General features: G+C 36.3%; 1 protein-coding gene across 2 annotated transcripts; it reads left to right on the forward strand.

The window, feature by feature from the left end:
- Positions 1-5,945: 5,945 nt before the first annotated feature.
- On the forward strand, positions 5,946-26,113 carry LOC138318001 (dynein regulatory complex subunit 7-like). Of its 2 annotated transcripts, XM_069260011.1 has the most exons (18): positions 5,946-6,252; positions 6,656-6,827; positions 7,273-7,398; positions 8,152-8,346; positions 8,473-8,631; positions 8,924-9,142; positions 9,522-9,641; positions 10,102-10,161; positions 12,806-12,881; positions 13,108-13,236; positions 13,564-13,692; positions 14,054-14,286; positions 14,646-14,861; positions 15,141-15,251; positions 15,368-15,478; positions 22,883-23,077; positions 23,674-23,813; positions 25,097-26,113. In XM_069260011.1, the coding sequence occupies exons 1-18, from the start codon at positions 6,050-6,052 to the stop codon at positions 25,176-25,178; spliced, it is 2,676 nt and encodes an 891-aa protein (XP_069116112.1). In that variant the 5' UTR covers positions 5,946-6,049; the 3' UTR covers positions 25,179-26,113. The 2 variants fall into 2 exon arrangements, with proteins under 2 accessions (XP_069116112.1, XP_069116113.1); XM_069260012.1 differs by lacking the exon at positions 10,102-10,161 and having other exon boundaries at positions 5,947-6,252.
- Positions 26,114-26,381: the final 268 nt, after the last annotated feature.

The raw sequence follows: 26,381 nt of genomic DNA on the forward strand, positions 1-26,381 counted from the left end.
GTGTGTTCTATGTTATTATTATCTTGGTTTTATGTTTACCTAGGCAAATGAGCATATGTTTGGTGAATCTCCGTCTGTCAAACACAGCATGCAACTTTCCTACAAACAATTCTCAAGACACAAAAACCTCTGTTTGGGCTTATGAAATGGTGAAATGTAGTCCCATTATATAAAATTTAAATGATTGTGTCATGGCTGCAAGATTTCAAGATTATTAGTCCACCATCATCAGATGGTGGGCTATTCAAATTGCCTTTCGTTCGTGGTCCACCGTCCGTTCATCCGTTAACAATTCTTGTTACCACTATTTCTCAGAAAAAACTGAAGGGATCTTTTTCAAATTTGATCTGTAGGTTCTCCTAGGGCCTTAGTTGTGCATATTGCATTTTGGGACTGATCAGTGAACAAGATGGCCACCAGGCAGCCATCTTCGATTTTGATAGTTAAAGTTTGTTAATGCAATTTCTCAGAAAGTACTAAATTGATCTTTCTCAAATTTCATATGTATGTTGCCCTAGGACCCTAGTTGTGCATATTGCATTTTGGGACTGATCAGTCAACAAGATGGCCGATCGGCCACCATGTTAGATTTTGATAGTTAAAGTTTGTTACCGCTATTTCTCAGAAAGTACTGAAAGGGTCCTTCTCAAATTTCACATGTAGGTTCCCCTAGGGCCCTTGCTGTGCATATTGCGTCTTTCCATCCATCCGTCCGTTAACATTTCTTGTTACAGCTATTTCTCAGAAAGTACTGAAGTGATCTTTTTCAAATTTGATCTGTAGGTTCCCCTAGGGCTCTAGTTCTGCATATTGCATTATGGGACTGATCAGTGGACAAGATGGCTGCCAAGCAGCCATCTTCGATTTTGATAGTTAAAGTTTGTTACCACTATTTCTCAGAAAGTACTAAATGGATCATTCTCAAATTACATATGTAGATTTCCCTAGGGCCTTAGTTGTGCATATTGCATTTTGAGACTGATTGGTCATTAAAATGGCCAACTGAACGCCATCTTTGATTTTTAGGTCATCTGACCCGAAGGGTCAGGATGACCTATTGTCATCATGCACCGTCCGTCGTCGTGCGCAGTGCGCCCTGCGTAAACTTTTTATTCAAACGACTTCTTCTCAATAATCGAAAGGCCCAGTTTGTTTAAATGAATGACCTTGACCTTCATTCAAGGTCACAGGGGTCAAAAAGGCTAAAATCTTTAAACAACTTCTTCTCAAGAACCAGTAGGCCCACGGTACTGATATTGGGCATGTAGTATGCAGGGATGAAGGGCTACCAAGTTTGTTCAAATGAATGACCTTGATCTTCATTCAAGGTCACAGGGGTCAAATAGGCTAAAATCTTTAAACGACTTCTTCTCAAGAACAGAAAGGCCCAGGATATTCATATTGAGCCTGCAGCATGCTAAGATGAAGTGCTACCAAATTTGTTAAAATAAATGACCTTGACCTCCATTTAAGGTCACAGGGTCAAATAGGCTAAAAATCCTTTAAACAACTTCTTGTGATAAACTAAGAGGCCTAGAGAACTGATATTGGGCCTGCAGCATGCTGGGATGAAGGGCTATCAAGTTTGTTCAAATGAATGACCTTGATCTTCATTCAAGGTCACAGGGGTCAAAAAGGCTAAAATCTCTAAACAACTTCTTCTCAAGAACCAGTAGGCCCAGGGTATTGATATTGAGCATGTAGTATGCTGGGATGAAGGGCTACCAAGTTTGTTCAAATGAATGACCTTGATCTTCATTCAAGGTCACAGGGGTCAAATAGGCTAAAATCTTTAAACGACTTCTTCTCAAAAACAGAAAGGCCCAGGATATTCATATTGGGCCTGCAGCATGCTTAGATGAAGTGCTACAAAGCTTGTTAAAATAAATGACCTTGATCTTCATTCAAGGTCACAGGGGTCAAATAGGCTGAAATCTTTAAATGACTTCTTCTCAAGAACCAAAAGGCCCAGGATATTCATATTGGGCATCAAGCATGCTGGGATGAAGGGCTACATAGTTTGTTAAAATAAATGACCTTGATCTTCATTCAAGATCACAGGGTCAAATAGGCTAAAAATCCTTTAAAGAACTTCTTGTGAATAACTAAGAAGCCTAGAGACCATATATATGGCCTGCAGCATGCTGGGATGAAGTGCTACCAAGTCTGTTAAAAGAATGACCTTGACTTTTATTCACGGTCACAGGGGTCAAAAAGGCTGAAATCTCTAAACGACTTCTTCTCAAGAACCAAAAGTCCCAGGATACTCATATTTGGCTTGCAGCATGCTTGGATGATGGGCTACCAAGTTTGATAAAATGAATGACCTTGACCTTCATTCAAGGTCACAGGGGTCAAATTGGCTTAAATCTTTAAATTACTTCTTCTCAAGAACCAAAATGCCCGGGATACTCATATTGGGCGTGCAGCACGCTGGGATGAAGGGCTACCAAGTTTGTTCAAATGAATGACCTTGACCTACATTCAAGATCACAGAGGTCAAAAAGGTTAAAATCTTTAATTGACTTCTTGAGAATAACTAGGAGGCCTAGAGACCTGATATTGGGCCTATGACATGCTGGGATGAAGGGCTACCAAGTTTGTTCAAATGAATGACCTTGATCTTCATTCAAGGTCATAGAGGTCAAATATGCTTAAATCTTTAACGGACTACATTGTGTTGTGCTAATAGTCAGATGACCGTTAAGGCCGATGGGCCTCTTGTTATAGTTGAAGTTTGTTACCACTATTTCTCAGAAAGTGCTAAAGGGATCCTTCTCAAATTCCACATGTAGGTTTTCCTAGGGACCTTGTTGTGCACATTACATTTTGGGAACTATCGGTCAATAATATGGCCGCCAGGCAACCATTTTGGATTTTGCTAGTAAATAGTTTGTTACCACTATTTCTCAGAAAGTAATGAAGAGATCTCTCTCAAATTCCATATGTAGGTTCCCCAAGGGTCCTAGTTGTGTATATTGCATTTTGTCACTGATTTGTCAACAAGATGGCCGACCTTTTGGAACTGATTTATCAACAAGATGGCCATTTTGCATTTCATCATTGAAGTTTGTTACCACTAAACCTCAGAAAGTACTGAAGCGATCTGTCTCAAATTTTATGTTTGAAAAAGTTTGATAAGCAAAATTAAGATCCCTCTTTCCACTGTCAGACATAGATCATTCTTTGGTGGATGCCAAGATCCCTCTGAGATCTCTTGTTATAATTTTATTTACTCCATTTGTTTGAATGATTTTTAAACTGTATTTCACCATCAGAACATGAATAATGCTTTAAAAACATCTGGAAATGAAGGGTTTCATGAAAGGTTTTATTTTGAAGCGCCTCAATTCATTGAAGGAAGGCCTTTTTGCAGAATCACTTTTAGTTCAAATTATTCTGGTGTTCTATCATCTTTTTGTATATTCCTAACATCCATATATCTTTGCCTTCTTAGAACCTCACTGGGATAAGTAATGAACTGAAAACCCAAACTGATTGAAGTAGTGTCAATGGAGATGTGAGGAAGACAAACACTGTTTGATCATGAAAGAGGGACAACAGATATACGATGTTGTTGTAGGAGAAAATTAAATCAAATGCATTACTCACATTATTATCATTATTTAACTCGTAACTGTCAAAACTGCTATACCTGACGCCTCTATAAAAAGGACACTTGTCTATAGAGGTCACCTGTCTATAAAGGACACCTCTATATAAAGGACACTTGTCTATAGAGGACACATGTCTATAAAGGACACCTGCCTATAAAGAAAACATATATACTGGACATGTCTATACATGTATAAATGACATCAGTATAAAGGACACCTGACTATAAAAGTGACTCCTCAATCCCATTTGGTGTAATTTACTGTATTATTTGGTGTAATTTACTGTATTATTGACATCTATATAGAGGACACCTGTCTATAAAGACATTTGCCTCTGTCCCATTTGTGTCCTTTATAGACAGGCTTGACTGTAATTTTAAGTAATGGTGTGGCATGCTGGGAATTAATTTGATGTTTTCTTAATGAGAAAGAAGACAAGAAGTGCATTGGATTGTATAATAATTATTGGCGAAGGGAGGAAGACTAAGTGAAAATCTGTCACTCCATCCATTCATGTACGTACATTGTATTATCTTGCTAGGATGCAGATACAAGGCACTAGAATTTTGGGTGCCTGTAAAAATCAAGTCACTGTAACCGTATTTTCAATTTTGAACTACAGAAAAATTATGATTAGGACTCCCATCTATATTTTTAAGCACTGATTAATTCTTTAATTAGAACCCATGTGGTGAAGCTATAGGGGAACCAGGTCACCAACTTACTTGTACAATCAAAGGAAAAGCTGGTTTGTTGCACTGCACATATAGCGCTTTATTATTACTGTCCATCTAGGTGACCAGGAAATATTTAAACCTAATGGCATTGTAATTATATATTCATCAAATTATCAACTAACTTCAATGGCCATGGTTTTCCTTTTTTTCTGAAGTTTTCCTGCCGCCAATTAAGCTACATTTTTCAAAAAAAGATTAAATGTTTTTTGAAAAGTAAACTTTGAGATCAAATTTGTGCTGATAGTGCATTAATAATTAGAACAGCTATTATTAGCTCACCAAGGAAGGACCGAGGTGAGGTGAGCTTATGCAATACTGTAGTGTCCAGCGTCCATCCATTCATCAACAATCGACTTCTTCTTGATAACCGCTGGTCGAAATTTAACAAAATTTGATTGGTAGCATCCTTGTGGGCTACTGACTGAAAATTGTAGAAATGATAGGACTGACCCCCCAGGCAAGGGGGGAGGGGCAAGGGCGGGGTCAAAAAGGGTCATTTGGCTATTTCCATATCAACGACTTCTTCTCTGAAACTAAGCATGGCATAGCACTCATAATGCAATGGAAACATCCTTAACGGTGGGGATTCCAAATGATTGGGCTGACCCCGGGGGGTCTAAGCCAGGGGTTGGGTCAAAAGGCCAATTAGGCTATTTTCATATAAATTACTTCCTCTCTGAAACTATGTTTTGGATAGCATATTTTTATGGTATCTATAGCATCTTTATATGGTTGGGATTCTAAATTAATCAAATAAGAGGTCAATTTTGCTAATTTTTCTAATTGTAAGAATCTTTATGATGATAACTAAAAAAAAAAAAAAACAAGTGAGCAATACAGACCCTCTGGGCCTCTTGTTAAAAATTCAATACTTAATGTGATAAAAGTTTAAGTGAATTGGACCAGTCTGAAGCCTATACATATGTTAGAATTCAAGTATCTATTGACAATAATTTGCTATGATTTCCTTTACCAGGTTATTGTGACTTTTCTGAATGCAATCCAAATTTTGGGATAAAAAGCTAAAGTATTGTACGTAATGTTGATGTACCAAAATTGATACTGTACTCAAATCGATATCCTAATTGAGAAAACAGCTGAAATATTTGTTTTGATAAAGTTTACCTTATTTCTCAGTGTTGACGCCAAAGATGCATTATTTATTGATAATTATTTGGATGCTTTGTTTTTGTTTCTGCATTATGTGAAAATGATAAAAAATGTTAAGAATGTTCATGTAATCTCAGGCTTTCTCAAGTGACGTCATTATTTCAATTTTAAATTGTACGTTTGAAATATATTATTTTTAAATGCTATGCAGTCTGTTAAAACAAACATAAACTTATATGGAACGTTTGGTGTGGTGGTACCTAGAAATGATCTCAAGGGAAGTAACTAGAACAGGAAGTGAAACTTGGTCTATCCATACGCGAAATTAGTTTTGAATATCATGCAATATATCTTTATACTCCTGAATATTTACTTATTGCGACCAAATTAAATGCTTTAAAGCAATTTATTGTATCTGGTGTATGAATAAACATGAAGTGAAATTTGCGATAAAATAATGCACTATTTATAATGGTTGCTACGATGGCGTAACAATCTTAAACAGTGTGTTGTTAGGCACACGTTGTGGTTGGATTGGTGATGGATCTTGCATGTATATTGTAAATAAACGAAATAATTATCAGTATGGCGGACGAACCAGATCAACAACCAGATAATATAGCAACAGAAGAAGAGGAAAATCAAGAAAAGGGAGAGCTAAATGAGGAGCAAGATGGCGAAAAAGAAATTCCGGAGGTCACCGTTACTGAAGAACTCACGGAAGATGCAGAGGCATTGAAAAATGAGTTAAACAAAATCGTGGTGCATCCACCGTCAATAGATCTATCGTAAGTGTTTTTTTATGGAGCATGACAATAAAGTTTCATTGTATATATGTAGACGTTGGTGGTTTTTATTTATATGTACATTTGTAACTAGCAGTACTGTACTGAATTAATAGCACTTGCATTATATTTACATTGTACGATATACGGTACATTTGTACAATGTAGCTAGCCTTATATCATAGCACAGGAGCTTGACGTTACGTCAATATTATAGCATAATATGTACTATATATTATGTTATTTTTATGTTCATAGGCATTGGACGGAGTGCTGTGTGTTTATGGGATTGTTACATACAGTATGGTATTAATTTTTAATAGTTAATTGCCTTAAAACATCTGATTGTTTAATTTCCCTTTCCCTTGCATACAAATGTGTATCATAGAATTTGTTTAATTTTCAGAATCCCCATGAAAGAGTTTGACCAAACTGAATTCCCTGCTTCATATAAGGAAAATTTACCAAAAGAAAATCTAGTTTTACAATATGCTGAAAACTTTCGCAGACAATATGTACATTTGTATAGAGACAGAAAGCCACTGCTGCTTAACCCAGTCAATGAATGTGGAACAGAGGTAATATTTCTATACTTTTAATCACACAATCACAAAAATACCCAAATTATACTAAAGTGCATTTAACCCTAGCTAAATGTATACATGTAGCTGTCATTATTAATGTTATGTGTGATGTTATTCTGATTCTATATATATATATATATATAAAAAACCCTGAAAGATTGATTTTTCAAAATTTTGGTTATATGAAAAGCTAAAACTATACACACAAATGATACACAAGAAGGATAATATGATAATCAATGTTACACTTTCAACTGAGACAAGGAAACATGTTCTATCAGAGAAAGTGTTTGAGATACATGATTAAAAATTACATTAAAACATTAACCAAGCCAAAAGTATTCTTACCATTTTTTGATTTGTGTTTAGAAAGGAAAAGAAAAGAAATGTGAAAATGCTTTTTGTGATGAATAATCATTTTTTATTTTTTCTTTGGTAGAAATTTGTCTGTACCACCATTCGACCCACACAACTTGAATTTAAAGAGCTTTATAACTGGGAGGGAGCGGCAGAATTTGTTGCAGATTACCTGAACTTTGAAACATTGGAACCGCCAACTGAACTGGTAGAAAAAAAAGGATATTTTCATAAACTAAATATTCTTAATACATTAAAATGAACAGTCGGGCAAGGATGGCTAAAGTCGGTAAAAATGGTGTGAATGTATCCAGCAGAATTTCTTATGAAATAGAAAAATAAAATCTCTCGCCAAAATCTGTCTGCGTACGAAGAAATTAATTTAAAGTATAGGAATCCTAAAATGTCCTCCCGGCTGACTATGTCCGTGGTTACATTTCCACGCAGCCTCGCTTTCAATGCTTTCAACTTTCCTTTACTTTAATGGTCAGAACTGGGAAACGTAAGCAGAACTTGGCCGTCGTATTAATATGTGAGAACTTTTGGAAGGCCAATGTACGCATTTAGACTGGTTTTCTTTGCCCGACTATTCACTTTAATTTCAATCTTGCTACTCGTTTGCATTACAGTCTTTTGTCCTGACAAACCGTTTTACTATTTATAGAAAATATACGTAATAAACTTAATTCAAATACAATTATGCATCTTAACTCAAAATGTTAATTGTTATCATGAATATCCTGCAAACTTCAAATTAGTAAGGTTTGACTAATTTCAGATTAAACATAATACATAAAAACAGCAAGTGGAATATACTACACTGTATTGATTAGGAAATCTACAGTAGATCATGATATACCTGGTATATGGAATGAACGATGTCATTCATCAATTATATGTGTATGATATGACAAATTTGTAAGGGAAGATACCGTTACACTCTACCTTAATGTTATTGTAGCCACGGAGATTACTATCACCCACCACTATCCTGAAGCGCCAGAAAGGAAACTGTTTTGATTACAGCACGCTGCTCTGCTCCCTCCTGATTGGGGTAGGGTATGATGCTCTGGTGGTCAATGGTTATGCCACACGTGAAACTTGTCTGGCTGACGAGTCGAGAGAAATCTGTCCACTAATGAAGAAAAAGGAAGAGGTATGATCATTACTTAAACTGTCTAACTACGGAGTAATACTTTTTTGGTATGTTTGACAATGAAGCAAGGTTGTTGCAATAGAAATAATGATTCATGTATACTAGATAATATTTTTAAAAATGCAGGTTAAAGAAGAGGTTCAGAAGAAAGAACAGAAGAAGTATGCAGTAAAGGCTCCTAAAGATTTACGTAGCAAGTTTGAGCTGAAACAAGATGCCAAAGCCAAAGCTGAAAAAGAGGCTGAGGAGGAACAGCGGAAAAAAGAAGCAGAGGAAAAGGCTGCGGTAAGGTTTATTATGTGGAAGATTTGTATTGTGTTTTGTATATATGATAATTTTTTCATTTTAAAAGTATTATTTATTCTGATATAAAACTTTTGTTCATGTGTAACAACTTGGATTTATGTGAATTCATTTATCTTTTCCCCCTCAATATTAATTTGTCTAAAATTTTATTCAAATAACGCTTTGAAATGGACATCACAGAAAATTTGAGAATAAAATTGAAGTAGTCTTCTATGTTAATAAGATTCTATACTCACAAAGTTTGATATCTATATATGGATATGTGTTGTAGGAGCTAGAGAAGCCCCCACCAGACCCACTATATGGTCTACGTGTCCATGCCTGGGTGCTGGTCCTGGCTGGCCGTAGGGAAGTCCCAGAGAGCTTCTTCATCGAGCCGTTCACAGGACTGTCTCATCCGGTGGATAGCCAAAACTACCTTGGTATTGAATCTGTATGGAACGCCACCAACTACTGGGTCAATATGCAGGACTGTTCTGATGGAGTGAAGGTAGGGTACTGCTTATCTCTACCTAAATCTTTCATTATGTATTTGACCCTCAATAATCTAGATGGAAATGTCAGGGAATGGATTTCTATATAATGTTACATCTTGACACCTGAGAACACCAAATTCGGCTGTCTGGAAAGTTTGTAATTGGTACAATTTAGGCTTGGATTGAAGGTGTCAGGATTATCAAGGATTTATTCTACATTTATAAATGACAATGGTAAGAAAAGATGAAATTTTGCAAACACATCAATTATAATATACCCACTGTGTTATGATAATGTGATATCCACTCTGAAAAGTTGAGCAGTTCAGAAAATTGTGATAACAAATTTTTTTAATAACAGGTTCATAAATATTTTTATCTTTTCCCAATCAGGGTCTCAGCTATGACCTTGGAGACTGTACTAGGTGGGAGTACATGTTCCCCATCACGGAGAAACCTCTACTGAAGATCCCAGATGTGGAGGATGATATCGGAGACCTAGATGATGATGAGGTAAGTGGACCACAGTTCAGTGGCTGTGTTGGTTTTTAAAGATGATGTATTGGATGTTGTGATTGTGTTTCCATTTTGAGTTTTAATGGTGATGAACCTGGGAAGCTTACTACAGAGGATTTATAAGCTTGACTGTCCGGGTAGATTTTTACCTTGTGAAAGTGATGATGTTTTCAACACAATGAAGAAGAAACGGTATAGATGATGTTGTTGGTGTGTGTGTTTGAACTTTTTTCATAATATGTTCAAGAAGTTCTGACCTGAACAGATCTAGCATGGCATGTTTTTTTTTGTAGATATTTTAGATGTTTAAAAAAAACTGTGAATATGTAGATTAGAAACTTAATAATTACATGAATGTACAGAATTTAGCTTTAATTAGTTTTTTTCCTCATGCATGTTGTCCATGTGTTGATAATCAGAGCCTTGAGACATTAGTAACATTTTGTCAACATTTCAGAAAGGCAGTGAGCGGTTGAATGCTCTGCATCATGACAACACACAGCTCACCTTCTCTGAGGTTCTTTTTGTCGTCCTATAAACTGCCTCTCAATATTTAATCATATTATTAATTGAAAAATTGACACAGTGATTAGGAGGGCAAAAGTTTGGGATAGGATGTAATCTTTAATAGATTCGTACAGTGAACAATTTGCATGGTAACATACTTCCATTAAAAGTAACATCATGAGGCATACAGAAATTGATTCAGTGCAGTACAGTATGGTTTTGTTCATAATTATTTAGATAAAGGAGTTGGGGGGTTGGGTTTGTTAGTTTAACGTCCTATTTACAGCGTAATGTGATTGGATCACGAAATCTACAAAACAAATTCTTCCTAATCACTGTTTAAAGCTGTAATTGTGTTTTTGACATTTAAAGGGACAATTCACTCAGACTAATTCTTTTACAGAACCAAGAAGCAAAATGTGGCATAAATGTATTGTTCTATATTTCTTACGAAATACATAACACAAAATATTGACAAATTCCACGTCATTGTTTAGTATTTTAATTTATACCATTGTAATTACAAATCATTGATCAATACGATTCAGCAAGTACAGTATGTATGCTGTACACATACCCGAGCCAAGTCACATACGTTAAACAAATGCACTACATAACCACTGAGGAGGTGATAAAATGATTTTCAGGCAAGACAACTCACTTAATAAGGTAAACACACTACTGTCAGAGCGATTTGAGCAGTGCTAGCCAAAAGTGCTTTACTCGACCACAATATGTAATGGCGGACAGCGAGGGAGTTTGAACATTTCACACGCATTTCACCACCATAGGCTTTTCTGGCATATCACAGTAAAACTGACTGATCTAATCTCCATTAGAACTGGGTTTGTCCGATATATGTACAAATTTTAATGTTCTCTAAGACTGAATTGTCCCTTTAAGATGTGTTTTCTAACACTTAATTTTAACATTATTTATATATGTGAGTGACATATATGTAGTTTTATTGTGATTTTATTGTGATACATATAAGTACAAATGTAGACATTTACACAATTGTACTGATTACACACATGTTTATCACAGGAAAGGGGGGAATAGTATTGTGTGCTGTTGTGTTGCTTAAAACTTAGCCTTATAAATGACATGATGTACAATCTTAAACATCTTTTCTATTAGGGGAAAAAGGTTAGCAATACATTTATTGTAAAAAAAAAAGATAAATTTGAAAGGTGGGGCTTTAACACTTGATATAGAATGTCTGTTCAATTAGAATATTTTTTCTTTGATAAACCCTGATTTATTTCTTGCAACAATTTCTTTCAAAATGGCTTCCTCTAATGCCTAGAATAATGATATATATGATTCTGGACATTGCTGTGTATGCTTTCTGCCTCAGTCATGCTGATTGGCATATTTTTGAGATGTGCACAGTTGATATACAGCAAACTCTAACAGTCAAGCTGAAACTATTATTGTGCAGGATTGGCTTTGCTTATATATCAAATTGCTTTCAGATAACATTGTCAGTGACAATGGACAACATTAAAAAAAAAATAATGTATATCAGATCTCCCTCAGATCATATTATATGTTAGATTTGTTGTTAGTTTGGGAGTGTTATTTATGAGATTCAAGTTCAAAGCTCCCACAAGATACTTCATTCTTTACAGTTACATTTTAAAACATTTGTAGTTTTCATATGGACCCATAAGAAAACATAGTTATTAATATAATAGTTTAAGGATTACATAGAGAACAGGAAAGATCATACAACATCTCACAATTAGCAGATGACACCACTCTATTTCTAAAATCAAAATGTATTTGACACATTTTTGTACAGTAAAGTATGGTTATAACAAACCTTAAGCTTTGTGAGCCTACCTAATTACTCCATTATAGGCATATAGTTTGTTATACACATATATATTGCAAACATCTTATAGGAACTTTGATGAGAATAAAGAATTCTACATTGACATATAACCATCAATTTGTTGTAAACATGTTTGTTAATTACATGGTTATTGGTGGGTTATTAAACCAATGATGTCAGTTGATGTATCCTAATTGTTATAATAATACCATAATATAATGTACACTTTACATCTGACTTACACTGTACGTGACAGTAACAGAGGTTACAGGAGGCAAGGTGTTAATCCCATTAGATTTTGAAGAATATCTATTAACAAATCAAAATTTAAATTGATTACCTTCTTACATGTATGTGTGGGCGACGGGTGATGATTTTCTTATAGTCATAATAAAAACAATGATAAACATGTATATAGACTACTGATTCTTATTGCAAAAATAAAATCATTATCCATTCGCTGTTCTTACAACAAATTTCTGTGTAATTATTGTCTAATTACTGGTATATTATAATAAAGCCTCCGTTACTTTTAGTATTCATGGATGGGTGGCCATGGTATTGTGTATCGATCCTCATACAACCTTCATTAATCCTGCAGTATTTGTATTTCTAGAGCATTTTCCTTGGCAGTTTGATGATAATACATGTAGTTCTCATATATCACACTTTCATCATAGATTAAGTATAGTTTCCTGATATTGTTTAATTCTACATAAGTCAGTTAAATTTTCTTGTTGAAATTTCATTTTCTTCAGAAACTACATGTTAAGTTGCAGAAAAAATAACATGAATTTCCATTACGCATTTGTAGGAAGAGGAAAATGAGATGGACAAAAATCTAGATATGCCCCCATCTTGGGTAGAGCCTATCAAACTGTCCTTAAGGGGTAAGTATTAGAACACGAGAAGTTATGTTATTTAAAAATTTAAAAAAAAATCCCATCATGTACTTTTTTTCATTGAATAGTGAAGTACTTGTATTATATCATTTTTATGTGAAAAAAACTTTGTGTAGTTACTATCTTTAACATAAATAATTGTGATTATGATAATACCTTGATAAATAGCTGTAGTAGATGAACATGTATACAATAGGTGTGATATGTTTTGCAGACTTTCAGATGAGATGTCCCCAGGGGAAGAAAACTAAGCTGTATAAACGTGCCAAGCTAGAGAAATTTGCACATTATCTGATGAAGGATGGTCTGGTGTCAAAGCTTTCCATGTACGATAACCGTGAATGTAGGTATACTGCAGGAGCTGTAGTAATAATTAAATATTGTTTTGTTTAGTAATGGTATTTTGAATTAGAATAAAAATAAAGAGAAAAAAAAAAGAGAAGAGAGAAAGTAAATGAGAAATAAAGAAAAAAGAAAAATAAAATGAGAAAAAAAGGAGAAAAATTGGGGTGGGTGGGATAGAAGAACTTTGCATTGCATGAAAAATGCTATGAAAGACTCCACATTTGGTAATGGAGTTGCAACAATTTAGAGAAATAGAATTGAATACTGACGACAATTTGCCTGTTTGTAATACCTGTTTGTAATAAAGCTGTGTTTGGTGTTGTAGTGACAGACTTGATCATGGTACGGGAGTATTTTGCTCATCGTGTAGACAAACTGTGTACAAAAGTACACAACCACAGATCTGGTTGGAACACAGAGTTCTTTGACCCAGGAAGACACAAGTGTCTAAAAGGTAAGAGACAGCACACTGTTATTATCTTACTTCAAATTACATCAGTTAAAGGCACTGATTATCTATGTAGCTAATGAAAACATAAAAAATACTGCAAAAGCATCAGAACATAATAGTTCATTTGAATCTGTAAACCGAAGTGTGTCATTATTTCTTAGATAAATCAATGGTAATGTGACTAATTAAGGTAGTCAAACAGCCTCCATTCAATTAGTCCTGCCACCATGAGTCTGTCTGAAGGGTTTACCGAGTACAAAAATCAATATCGAAATCATTTAACTCAAGTACATGTATTAATGTTGGAATAGGAAAGGTATTGTATTAAAATGTTTTTAAATTAGTACCATTTGACCTATTTTAGAGCACCAGTTTAAGGCCAGCAGCCCTGGTCCTGAAAATGACAGAATCATGTTGTTTTACGATGAAGCCAGAGTGGACGGACTGGTAAAGCGAGTTGAATGTCTGACTGAGATGACTGAAGAGTACAGAAACAGGGATGATTACCTGTACTATAAACAAGTAGAGTTTGGAAAACGAACAAAGAAGTTTGGTCCACAGGATGGTACTGGTGCCAACAACATGAGGCCCATTGTGGTAGGTCTTCATTTTACTACCTTTTCATCATTGTAGTTTAATACTGGGAATTCGAGATCCCAAAACGACGTTGGTAAAGTACAATTTATTGTTGATTAGTCCCACCTTCCGGTAAATATGATGTCACAAAAAACATGTAAAAGATGATGTCACAATTACCAGAAGGCAGGACTCCTTGACATTAAATTGTACTTTAGCCGCATTGTTTTGAGATCTGATATCTAAACAGCCATATTATTTTTGTGACATTCAGTTTAAAAGATGCTATGGCCTGCTAAACATGTACTGATACAACTTTTGAGTATTAAACTTTGTTACATTGTTACATTTTTAACAGTTGTAAATTTTTTTTGTTACAGAAAATGGTTCAGAAGTTTAACAGAAACACTAAAAAATCCGCCAGTGAAGACATAGCTGAGTTGGTGTTTCTGGTGTCTGAGGATAAGATCCAGCTGACCTACCACACAGAGGACCCGCGTATAGCTTCCTCCACACGTGAGTTCCTCAAACCCGCTAACTGGGATGAGAAAGGAGCTACTCTTACATTTAATCCAGAAATGCATCAGACTTTCCAGGTTTGTACATTTTGTTGTTTGCACTGAATATAATTCTATTTTATTCCTCTTAATTAATAATGATAAAAGATTTAAGATCAAGAAGGTAATATATACAAAACAAATTATTTCAAATTTGGCTTTAAAAAGTTTTGATTCCAAAGTTTGATATCATTTCTTAGTGTCAAAATGATCTATCTTTGCTTCTGGAGTATTGAACCCCCATCTTATAGTGAAAGTTGTCTTTCTTTGTTCATTGCCAATTCTACAGAAAAGTTTGTCCCAATCGTTTGTTTACAGGTTGATCCCACCTCACCAATGAACAAAAATGTTGAATTGTACGAGATGTTGTTGGAAATGCTAAAGGCAGAAGAGAAATGTCGTAATGAAGTCCGAGAATCTGAAGAAGAGGTAGAGTTTTGCATTCATATTTTTTTTTTTTTAAATTGTAATCAAAATGTTTCTATAACAATTCCAGAGAATGTGTGATAAAGTAATTGTTTGGTCATATGAACTCATGATTACAGGTTCGTGAAGTATTGAATGAAAGAACTAAGGAGGAAACTGCTTCAGAGCTGGAAATTTCTGTGTACGACACCGACAGAAATGAGAAGGCCAAGAAACATAGACGAGAATTGGTAAGTCCTACCACCTTTTTCTCCCACCCAATGCCGGCTCCTGATATCAACCTCTATTTCCCACTATTAACTTCCACTCTATATGTAAGATCTACTCTTCACTAATAATCTCTTATCCTAATAATTTATCTTTCCTTTTCATACTTCTTTCAAAGCAAACTTCAGCACCATGAACCTCTTTCTGCCATACAAAAAAAATCTGTTCCTCACTGCAAACCTTTCCACCTTTTCCAACGTATCCTTCTTTACTTACATAAACTCTCAATCATCAACTACCTATCCATCCAGCTAACCCGAACTTTTACCACTAATTGGCAAGTTTCCACATATCCTTGCCTATCTTCTGTCATCAACCTCCTGACAATCTCACAAATAAAACCTAGCTTAATCATTACATCTCCCCATCACCAGCCTACATGTACTAAACCTAATCTGTCCTACATTTCTTGTCAACCTCCACTCCCCATCATTTATCTGCTCTTCCACCTTCCTTGTCAACCTCCAATCCCCACCATCTATCTGCCCTTCCACCTTCCTTGTCAACCTCCACTTCCCACGATCTATGTGCCCTTCCACCTTCCTTATCAACCTCCACTCCCCATCATTTATCTGCCCTTCCATCTTTCTTGTCAACCTCCACCCCAACCATCTATCTGCCCTTCCACCTTCCTTGCCAACCTCAACTCCCAACCATCTATCTGCCCTTCCACCTTTCTTGTCAACCTCCACTCTCCACCATCAATCTACCCTTCCACCTTCTTTGTCAACCTCCAATCCCTACAATTCATCTGCCCTTCCACCTTCCTTGTCAACCTACATTTCCCATCATCTATCTGCCCCTCCACCTTCCTTGTCAACCTTCACTCCCCACCATTTATCTGCCCTTCCACAATTCTTGTCAACCTCCACTCCCCACCATCAATCTACCCTTCCACCTTCTTTGTCAACCTCCAATCCCTACAATTCATCTGCCCTTCCACCTTCCTTGTCAACCTACATTTCCCATCATCTATCTGCCCCTCCACCTTCCTTGTCAACCTTCACTCCCCTACCATTTATCTGCCCCTCCACCTTCCTTGTCAACCTTCACTCCCCACCATTTATCTGCCCTTCCACCATTCTTGTCAACCTCCACTCCCCACCATCAATCTACCCTTCCACCTTCTTTGTCAACCTCCAATCCCTACCATCAATCTACCCTTCCACCTTCCTTGTCAACCTTCACTCCCCACGATCTATCTGCCCTTCAACCTTCCTTGTCAACCTTCACTCCCTACCATTTATCTGCCCCTCCACCTTCCTTGTCAACCTCCACTCCCCACCATTTATCTACCCCTCCACCTTCATTGTCAACCTCCACTCCCCACCATCCATCTGCCCTTCCACCTTCCTTGTCAAACCTCCACTCCCTACCATTTATCTACCCCTCCACCTTCATTGTCAACCTCCACTCCCCACCATCCATCTGCCCTTCCACCTTCCTTGTCAAACCTCCACTCCCCACCATCAATCTACCCTTCCACCTTCCTTGTCAACCTCCACTTCCCACGATCTATCTGCCCTTCCACCATCCTTGTCAACCTCCACTCCCCACCATCAATCTACCCTTCCACCTTCTTTGTCAACCTCCACTCCCCACGATCTATCTGCCCTTCCACCTTCCTTGTCAACCTCCACTCCCCACCATCTATCTGCCCTTCCACCTTCCTTGTCAACCTCCACTCCCCATCATCTATCTGCCCTTCCACCTTTCTTGTCAACCTCCATTCCCCATCATCTATCTGCTCTTCCACCTTCCTTGTCAAACCTCCATTCCCCATCATCTATCTGCTCTTCTACCTTCCTTGTCAACCTTCACTCCCCTCCATCTATCTGCCCTTCCACCTTCCTTGTCAACCTCCATTCCCCATCATCTATCTGCTCTTCCACCTTCCTTGTAAAACCTCCATTCCCCATCATCTATCTGTTCTTCTACCTTCCTTGTCAACCTTCACTCCCCACCATCTATCTGCCCTTCCACCTTCCTTGTCAACCTCCATTCCCCATCATCTATCTGCTCTTCCACCTTCCTTGTAAAACCTCCATTCCCCATCATCTATCTGTTCTTCTACCTTCCTTGTCAACCTTCACTCCCCACCATTTATCTGCCCCTCCACCTTCCTTGTCAACCTTCACTCCCTACCATTTATCTGCCCTTCCACCTTCCTTGTCAAACCTCCATTCCCCATCATCTATATGCCCCTCCACCTTCCTTGTCAACCTTCACTCCCTACCATTTATCTGCCCTTCCACCTTCCTTGTCAAACCTCCATTCCCCATCATCTATCTGCCCCTCCACCTTCCTTGTCAACCTTCACTCCCTACCATTTATCTGCCCTTCCACCTTCCTTGTCAAACCTCCATTCCCCATCATCTATCTGCCCCTCCACCTTCCTTGTCAACCTTCACTCCCCACCATTTATCTGCCCTTCCACCTTTCTTGTCAACCTCCACTCCCCACCATCAATCTACCCTTCCACCTTCCTTGTCAACCTTCACTCCCTACCATTTATCTGCCCTTTCACCTTCCTTGTCAACCTCCACTTCCCACTATCTATCTGCCCTTCCGCCTTCCTTTTCAACCTCCATTCCCCACCATCTATCTGCTCTTCTACCTTCCTTGTCAACCTCCACTCCCCATCCATCTGCCCTCCCCCTTCCTTGTCCACCTACAACATTCCATCCTATTTCTCTGTACATCTCATTGCCACCAATCTCCACTATCATGTGTCCATCCAGTCTAACCAAACACCCTGACTCACTACCAGCTACCCCCTACCCCTCCCTTTTCTTTATGAAGCTTTACATAATCTGCTTCTCACAATCTAGTTGTTTAAACCTTGATTTGCTAGCTGAAGTGTAATTATGTTGTGTATGTGTGTTTCTGGAGATCAATCTAAATGATAGATATTTTGTTGCTGTAGTAACTTTGACAGCGGTGGTAATTTAGTAATGTTAGTGACCTGTCTCAGAGCGGTACATAACTTGTAAACAAGCTGGAGAATATAACATAAACCAAGGCTGACTAGCTCTAGTGTGCTCCTTCAGATACTGAATACAAAGAGCAGGTACAATGATGGATCTGCCCTGATTAGACCTGATGAGGCCTGCTTTGCTTCTTTATTGTCTTGCTAAAGGCATTGCAATTTTTCATTCAATGCATTTCCTGCAATTAGCATTTGTTATACGATGGTACTTCTCCAGAAATCCCACTAATTATGGAAGCTAAGCTGTGGGAAATGTTTCAAGGCTTCTTAAAACCAATTAAAAACAATTATTACCGAAGGCAAAGGAGGCAAATGATACATTGATGTTGTTCGTGTCACCATATTTTAACCTATACAGTGCAGATATATTCATGTTAAGGTCAAATGCTGTTCAAGTTTTTCCCTACTTGGATATTGGTGATCATGATTTCTGCCATACAACACCATTCTTTATGCAAGATTCCATTGTATAACTTTAGAAAAACGATTAAACATATACTCAAATTCTTCAATTTCATTTATCTATCTTCTTAACTTGACTATAACAAAATGAGAAATTTCTGTACAAAGAGTCGACTTAGCTGTACATTTGATTCTGTTACTGGTAAATTTTAATTTTATGTCGATTTTTTTAAATGCCCCTTTTTCCCCAGTGAGAACAACTACTGTATGATGATTGTGACTTCTTTAAAAAAATCTTGATTAATAATTATCATTATTTCGAAGTTATTTAACAAGATACCATGACGCATACTTAGTATATTAAGTAAAGAGATGTACATATATTAGACATTGCATGATATTGCGTATTTAGCAGTAGTTGCTTTATGAGATTTAACTATTGATTATGTATAAAATCAGATAACCGGAAAAATCCTTCAGATGATAAATACGGGAAGATCAGGTCTTAAAATGTCTCCTTAATTAAGCAATAAAATAAAAGGAATGAATGTCACAGAATAAAAATATTATCTCAAAGGATTTTTTATGAAGAAGAAAAAAACGTTGAGAATTCATTAGGCTTTACTAGCTATTGTTATAGGTGAGACATGTACAGGTATGACGAGAGGCGTATATGGCCTAATAATCTGATGCAGATAATAACGAGACTGGCACTGGTTTAATTTGCAAATGCTCTCCAGCATTTCTCCATAACTTCTTCTCTAGCTGTGTATGTTAGCTTTGTTAATACAACAGTCACGCATGTAGGATACAGAAGTACTCTGTAATCTTGTTTTACCATTTCCGCTCAAACGAATCTTTTCCAACATTACTTCTACTTTTAGAAGCAGAGATGAAGAGGAGTACATTTTCTGGCATTTGAAATCTGCATTTACGCCCCTATTTATATTCTCTATTACAAGATTTTTTCCTCCACAACCCTTTACAGTTTTCTTTCCAGCTAGGCTTGTAATTGAATTTCTACTGGTGAATTATAGGTGTACAATCGTAACTGTTTTGTGGTTCTCTTGTCTAGCAGAGGAAGAGCAGTGTACCATTGCTATAGCCATACAAAAATGATACCTAATACATCTATGAATCATACCAGCTGATATCGAATGTTCTCTTGTATCATGAAATCAATATCAAATTCAATGCATTGGTCTGCACAACACCTGGGATTGTGATGCTCAAGCTATAATTATCATACAATACTCTTCAGTTTGATCGTGTATTTCGCCTGGTTCCAGTTTCCGTCCTGTGGTCTGCCTATTTACTGGTATAATCCCGCCTGCTGTTAATCCTGTCTAGGGATACGCTGACCTTCTCCACTCTTGTTTGTTCTTCCTTGTCATTGATCACAATTTGGTTCCTTTAGCACTTTAGTTTCTAGAGATTATATTTCAGAATCTTTGATATTGAATCATCAAAAATTTTGAACAACTGAAATGCAGACATTGACTTTTCATATATGTTCACATTGAACAATTTCATCTGACAAGATGAATTTTGATATTTGAAAATCAGTGGGGGTCGAATAAAAACTGTCAAGTCTTTTGTCCAAAAAATCTAAATACATTGGAACATTTTCTCTCATGAGCATTACCAAGTAAAGTATGGCTCATTGATAAAAGCAAATATACTGTCTCACTAATAAGATAAAAGATTATTTCTTTAGCGGGCATCTTCTCTTGTCTATTATTTGTACCTTTATTTCAATTCTTTTGATGCCGTCGCCATAATTTTTTTGGTGTGGGGGAGGGACATTTAATGGAAAACTGTTCTATTCTGTCCTTTCCTGTATCATTGCATCCTATCACCTTACATTTTTGTCGCCCTTGTGTTGTCCTTTTATATGGTCCTGTTTCCATCCCTTTAGTCAGTGCTAGATGTTATTGTAAACCAAACAAATCGCGAAATATATCGCCGCGAAAGTGTTTAAAATACAAGTACTTAAAGTAGAACTAGATCGCGAAATAAAACCCCCAAAAAAAACATCCTTAGGGATGATAACGCGAAGTTTGCTCGCAGCGAAAATAGGTTAGTTTAAAATATATACACTGTTGTAAACGCATGAAATCATAGCTCACTGCATCAGGTGTAATCAGATCTGCATGCAATTCCTCCTCGCTCCTACTTGTCTTTATCAAATTAGCCCTGTAATGAGAATGTAATAAGATCTTTATTGATGTGTTTACGATGAGTTGGAGGTGTTGTCGACTTGACTCTCTTGTTCTCTTGTTCGAGTTATATGCTACCACTCTGTGCTCCACAATTAATGAAGTACTATTGTCAATAAAAGGTGTTAATTATTTTGAACTTCAAAATATTTGACAAATTATATTGCTATGGTTTGTTCACCCAACACAACTATAATTAGATGATTTGCTAAAGTACTAGTGCTATGCATGACATTGCATGTCAGTATGCTTTCTGTAACCATCACTTTTCAAGCATGCTTAGCACGAAGCATTAATACAAAGTATTCAACTTGACCTATTTTCGATTTCAAATGTCTCACATGCTGTCACGAATATGTTACAGATTTATAATCTGTCTTCTGAGTATGGGCCAATAGTATAGTATAGTAGATGACTATACCTTTGCTTGAATAGGTGACTAATAGTGTTTGAAAAAGTCATGGAAAGGAAATTTATTTGTTTTAGTACCATATTGATGGTGTGAATCAATATTGATAATTTCACTAATGTCATTTTCTCTTTGTGACTAAGTGACGTGTAAAAATAGGCAGCAATGTATGTTGCTCAGGCCTCATGCGTTTCCATCGCAAACTAACGATGGTCACTCCATATTCTATAAAATGCTTGCTTTTGCCAGAAACATATATACATAACTACTCTGACCAGTGCTCGAACAAAAAATACGGATTTTGGCTGTTAAATTAAAAATAATAAGAAATTATTGAAGTTTGTGCTAATATTTTGTGTTTGTTTGTTTACGGCAGCGAGTCAAAGAATATTGTCAAAATGGCGGAAATTGCGTAAGAAGGGACCAGTCCTCGAACACCCCAATAATGAAAATTAAACTTTGTATTTCTTTTCTACCTATTCTGATCTATTTAGACCTCTATTTCTCATAACACCAACAAAAGATATTTTCTAAATCCATAACCTGTTCATATTCGACAAAAAACAAAACTAACTATTTTTAAGGGTAATACACCGGAAATCATAGATTAACACGCGTTTTAACGGGATGGGAAGTGAATCAAAATGAAGAAAATCACATTTTTATGTTATTCTTGCCAAAGACATGTTGCAAGTGCTGTTTTTCTTTAAGAATAGAGGTTTTGCTATCATTTTAACATAATTAAATATTTCAAGAATATTTCAAACTTACCATGCGACAATGTTTATTTTGGCGATTGTCAATTTTGTGATTTGCCGTCAGACGTCGTCTGCTCATATTCAAATTACGTAATTTGTAAGGGATCTTTTCTTATTGACGGAAGAAAAGTGTCAACACACAACGCAATTATCATGCACCATGAACAAAAGAATCAACTGGTTTTAGAAATGAGAAGCGAAAAATAAAAATAGGTGTTCGAGCACTGGTCAGGTGAGTCTACTCTAGTATATATATGTTTCAGCTTCATGTGCTTTATAGTCACCTTTGCTTGACCAGAGATAAGGTTTTCACTTTCTTCTGTGTTCCTTTGCAGTATTACCGTTTATCTTAAACTATATACTGTATATATCCTTGGTTGTTAAAGCTGTACCGACCCATGCTTGCGTGATCTGTTTAGCTAAATTTATCACCTGACATGCCCTCCCATTGTGGCGAGATGTTTTACACAAAGTCAGCTCAATCAAGCTGTGTTTTAGTGATATTTGTGAACCGTCACATCACAGCATGTTGATGGTTGATGTTGATAGACACTAACTACATTCACACTTTGTGGTCTCTCCACCTCTAGGAGCGCCTGCAATTGGAGGAGAGGATGCGAAAACAAGAGATGGACATCGACTACCTGGCTCCGTTCCTCGCCCAGATGGGCAACCCTGATAAAATCACCAGGCAACAGGCCTACCAGCTCAAGGAAGATTGCCTTGGCGATCTTAAGAAACGCCTAATTGATAAAGCCAACCTCATCCAAGCCAGGTTTGAAAAGGTTTGTACCAATTAAGTTTCGCCCTGTAGAGCTGGAGGGCAATTTAAGACAGCTCTAAATGATTTTGGAGCGAGACAAAAAAAAATCAATACTTTATATACAACTGTTGGAAATCATAAACCAGGCCACTCTCTGATGCATTTTATAAAATATACACGAGTTAGCTGATCTGGCCTAAATATCATTATAAACTCATATATCAAGATTTTACAGATAAATCATCTTAGGTAGTCATATTACTTCAAATTAAGGCCAATTTGGTACTGGTTATTTGATAAAATATGAAAAAAATAATTGCAGGAATTTTTCATACATTTAGAGAAATTTGTGTTGGTAGAAGTTTAAGTGAAGTTAATGTGATTTGTCATCTCGGTATAGTCATGCAAGGTTATTTTTAATCCTAAGTTGTACACCATCAAATTGGCACAGCAGTTTATGGCTATCGAAATACTAAATATGTTAATGTATGTTATAATATCTTCTATTCTTATCTACCCCGTCGTATTGATTTGTGAATAGAGTTGTGGTGACAATGTCTAGCTTATGTTATTGTTTAGCATTATCGGATAATCACTGGCTATGATATGTTTGTGTAGGAGACCCAGTTACTGGAGAAGAAACAAGCGTGGTACCAGCAGAACCAAGTGGCTATGTCTAAAGACGACGAGGAAGCCTACCTTGACTACTGTAGCGAAGCCTTGTTTAGAATCCATATCCTCGATCTGCGACTAGCAAGGTAATAAACTTCCCTTCAGTAGGGAAGTAATGCATGGATGTAATACAGAATTTATCAAATCAATTTACTATAACACAGCGTTTAAACTAAATTAATTAGTAAAATTAATCAAATAAATTTCACATTGCATTGACTTGTGTGACAGTTTATCAAATACGATAATTCTATTTTTGACAAAAAGCGATAGGACATTGTTTTGCTGATAAAAATTCAAAGCAGTCGTTGCTTGATCAATAAATGTTGGCGAGCCAGGGTGACTACAAATTAAAATCAAATGTCAATGTAATTATTCAAAACTGAAGCATCATTTAATTTGGTTTAAAATGATGCTTGTATTTCACAATATGATATTGATTTTTAACAGGGATTGTCTGTACTTTTTGCCTCATTATAACATGCCATCAATTTGAGTTATTTAGTGCTCACGTTTATCAAGAAAATGTAAAGACATGAATTATGATCTTACAAATTCTATCAGTTCTTTTAAGGATATTTAGTAATGGATTTCTTGAAATAAAATAAAGTAATAGGATGAGAAGTGCTTAAGTATTTATTCTAATGACGGCTCACATTATCCTGAATTAAACATCGAATCAACAATTTTGCATATTTGGTGGTTGTTAAGAGGTCATTTGTAGGTCACTAGGATGAGCTCATTGTTTATTTATAGACACTGTGTTAGCTGGGAAGAGCTATACTATTTATGGGTATTAAATGGAAGATTTTTTGTAGACCATGACTGATTTATTTATAGTAACTGTTAATGGTGGGGGTGTAATGCAATTATGACTACATATAGCAGGTTTTGTTATCAAATCTTTGTCAACCTAGAATTCGAAAGTTGCCTGAGGCGATTTCCATTTTTTTCAGTAGAAGTGTACATTTTAGATAGAACTAACAATTCAAGATTCTGCCCTGAAATAAATTTTTGCCTGCTGTTATTTTTTGTGTTTTGGTACGTCACCCAAGCTATCAAATGTTTTAGACCATTGTGGTAATAATCCTATATGTATACAAAACCTATTTGTGTTTGTGTTAAATCCCTTTAGACTTTAATGCCAAAGTGACAGATAATACCTCGATGCTACGATATTTCTGGGTTTGTTGACGTCATGAGAAAAGACGGACAAATCTAAGCATTGTTTAGAATCAAGGTTAATGTGTATGCATGAAGTGCAGGGATGTGAGATGTAGGATTTCCTGGGGTTTAGTGTGTAATCTGCTTTGTTCCCACTCCACCGACGCTGCCACTTCTCTGTCATTAATTTAATGTATTCTTTCAGGCACAAAGAACAAGCCCCACACAAGTATATGCAGCTGGAACAGAGATTGAGAAGCGAAGAACGACTGGCTGAATTTTTCTAGGAATCTTGCATGTCAAACATATTTATTGTCGAAGAAAAGTATTGTGATATTGTGATACATACAAGCCCCCTATAGGTCCTTTTGATGTCACCACACACATACCGGAACAATTTGATTGGTCAGCATTTGACTTAGAAGCCTGTGATTGGTCAGAAAATTTTTGAGACAGCTGACTAGGCTACAGTGTTGTTCGATTGGTCATTTGTGACCCACGTATTCCAACAAAACTCACTATTTCATTATCAATGTCTGCCATTCTAGTACGTGGCTTAACACGGCTATTCACTCTGTGGTTTGGCAGGCTTCCGTTTAATGTCGTCTGCTCACAGCAGCCAACATTATTTACACCCCTAATGAATGACTATGACATTGTATCTCTTTTGTTTATACAAAAAAAAGAAAGAGTGAATTCATTGTATATAAACATGAGTATCTGTGATAACATGTATTAAATAGTAACTTATCATAACATTGTGTCTGCTCTTATCTTTATAAGTTATTTCTCAAGCATCAGGATTTGTTTAGTATTTAAGAAAACAGCTTGTTGACTCAATATCAGGGTTTCTATTGTCGACTGCTTTAAAACTACCATATCATGCACTTATTTCTTTTCTTATAATATTTACACATCTTCTAGAACATTCAAGTTGTAAGTGCCTTAATTTTTACAGCCATGAACCAAAAAGAACTTTTCATACGGTATTCACCACCATAAGTGATCATTTTGAGAATTACAATACTTGCATGTATATCGCATAGGTTTTAATTTTACACATAAGAGCTCAAAATGAATTCTGGTAGTTCTTTCAAAATCATGTTATCTACGTCTACATAGCAGTGAAATTTAAAAACTTTCGCCCAATTTTGGCACATATTAACTTCATGTATCCGTAGACAGAACAACGGTTTTATGACGCATTAAAACATAGTTATGATGTCATCTTTTGTTGTTTCTGTAATTTAACTCCCGGAATATGGGATCATGCATTACCTGTAACTGTCCTATACATGTATGTTACCTTTTACTATCTTATATGTGGCTCTAATATAAGACAGTAAAAGGTAACTTTTGGGAGAGTAACACAATATGGGTGAGTATATGTCTCAAGGAATAATCCCATAATTATGTTAACACACAACCTGCCGGAATATTCCATAATTTTTTAATCCAAACTACGAAAAAAAAACCACACCATGAAGATG

Source organism: Argopecten irradians, chromosome 3 (genome assembly GCF_041381155.1).
Source record: "Argopecten irradians isolate NY chromosome 3, Ai_NY, whole genome shotgun sequence".
Lineage (NCBI taxonomy): Eukaryota > Metazoa > Mollusca > Bivalvia > Pectinida > Pectinidae > Argopecten > Argopecten irradians.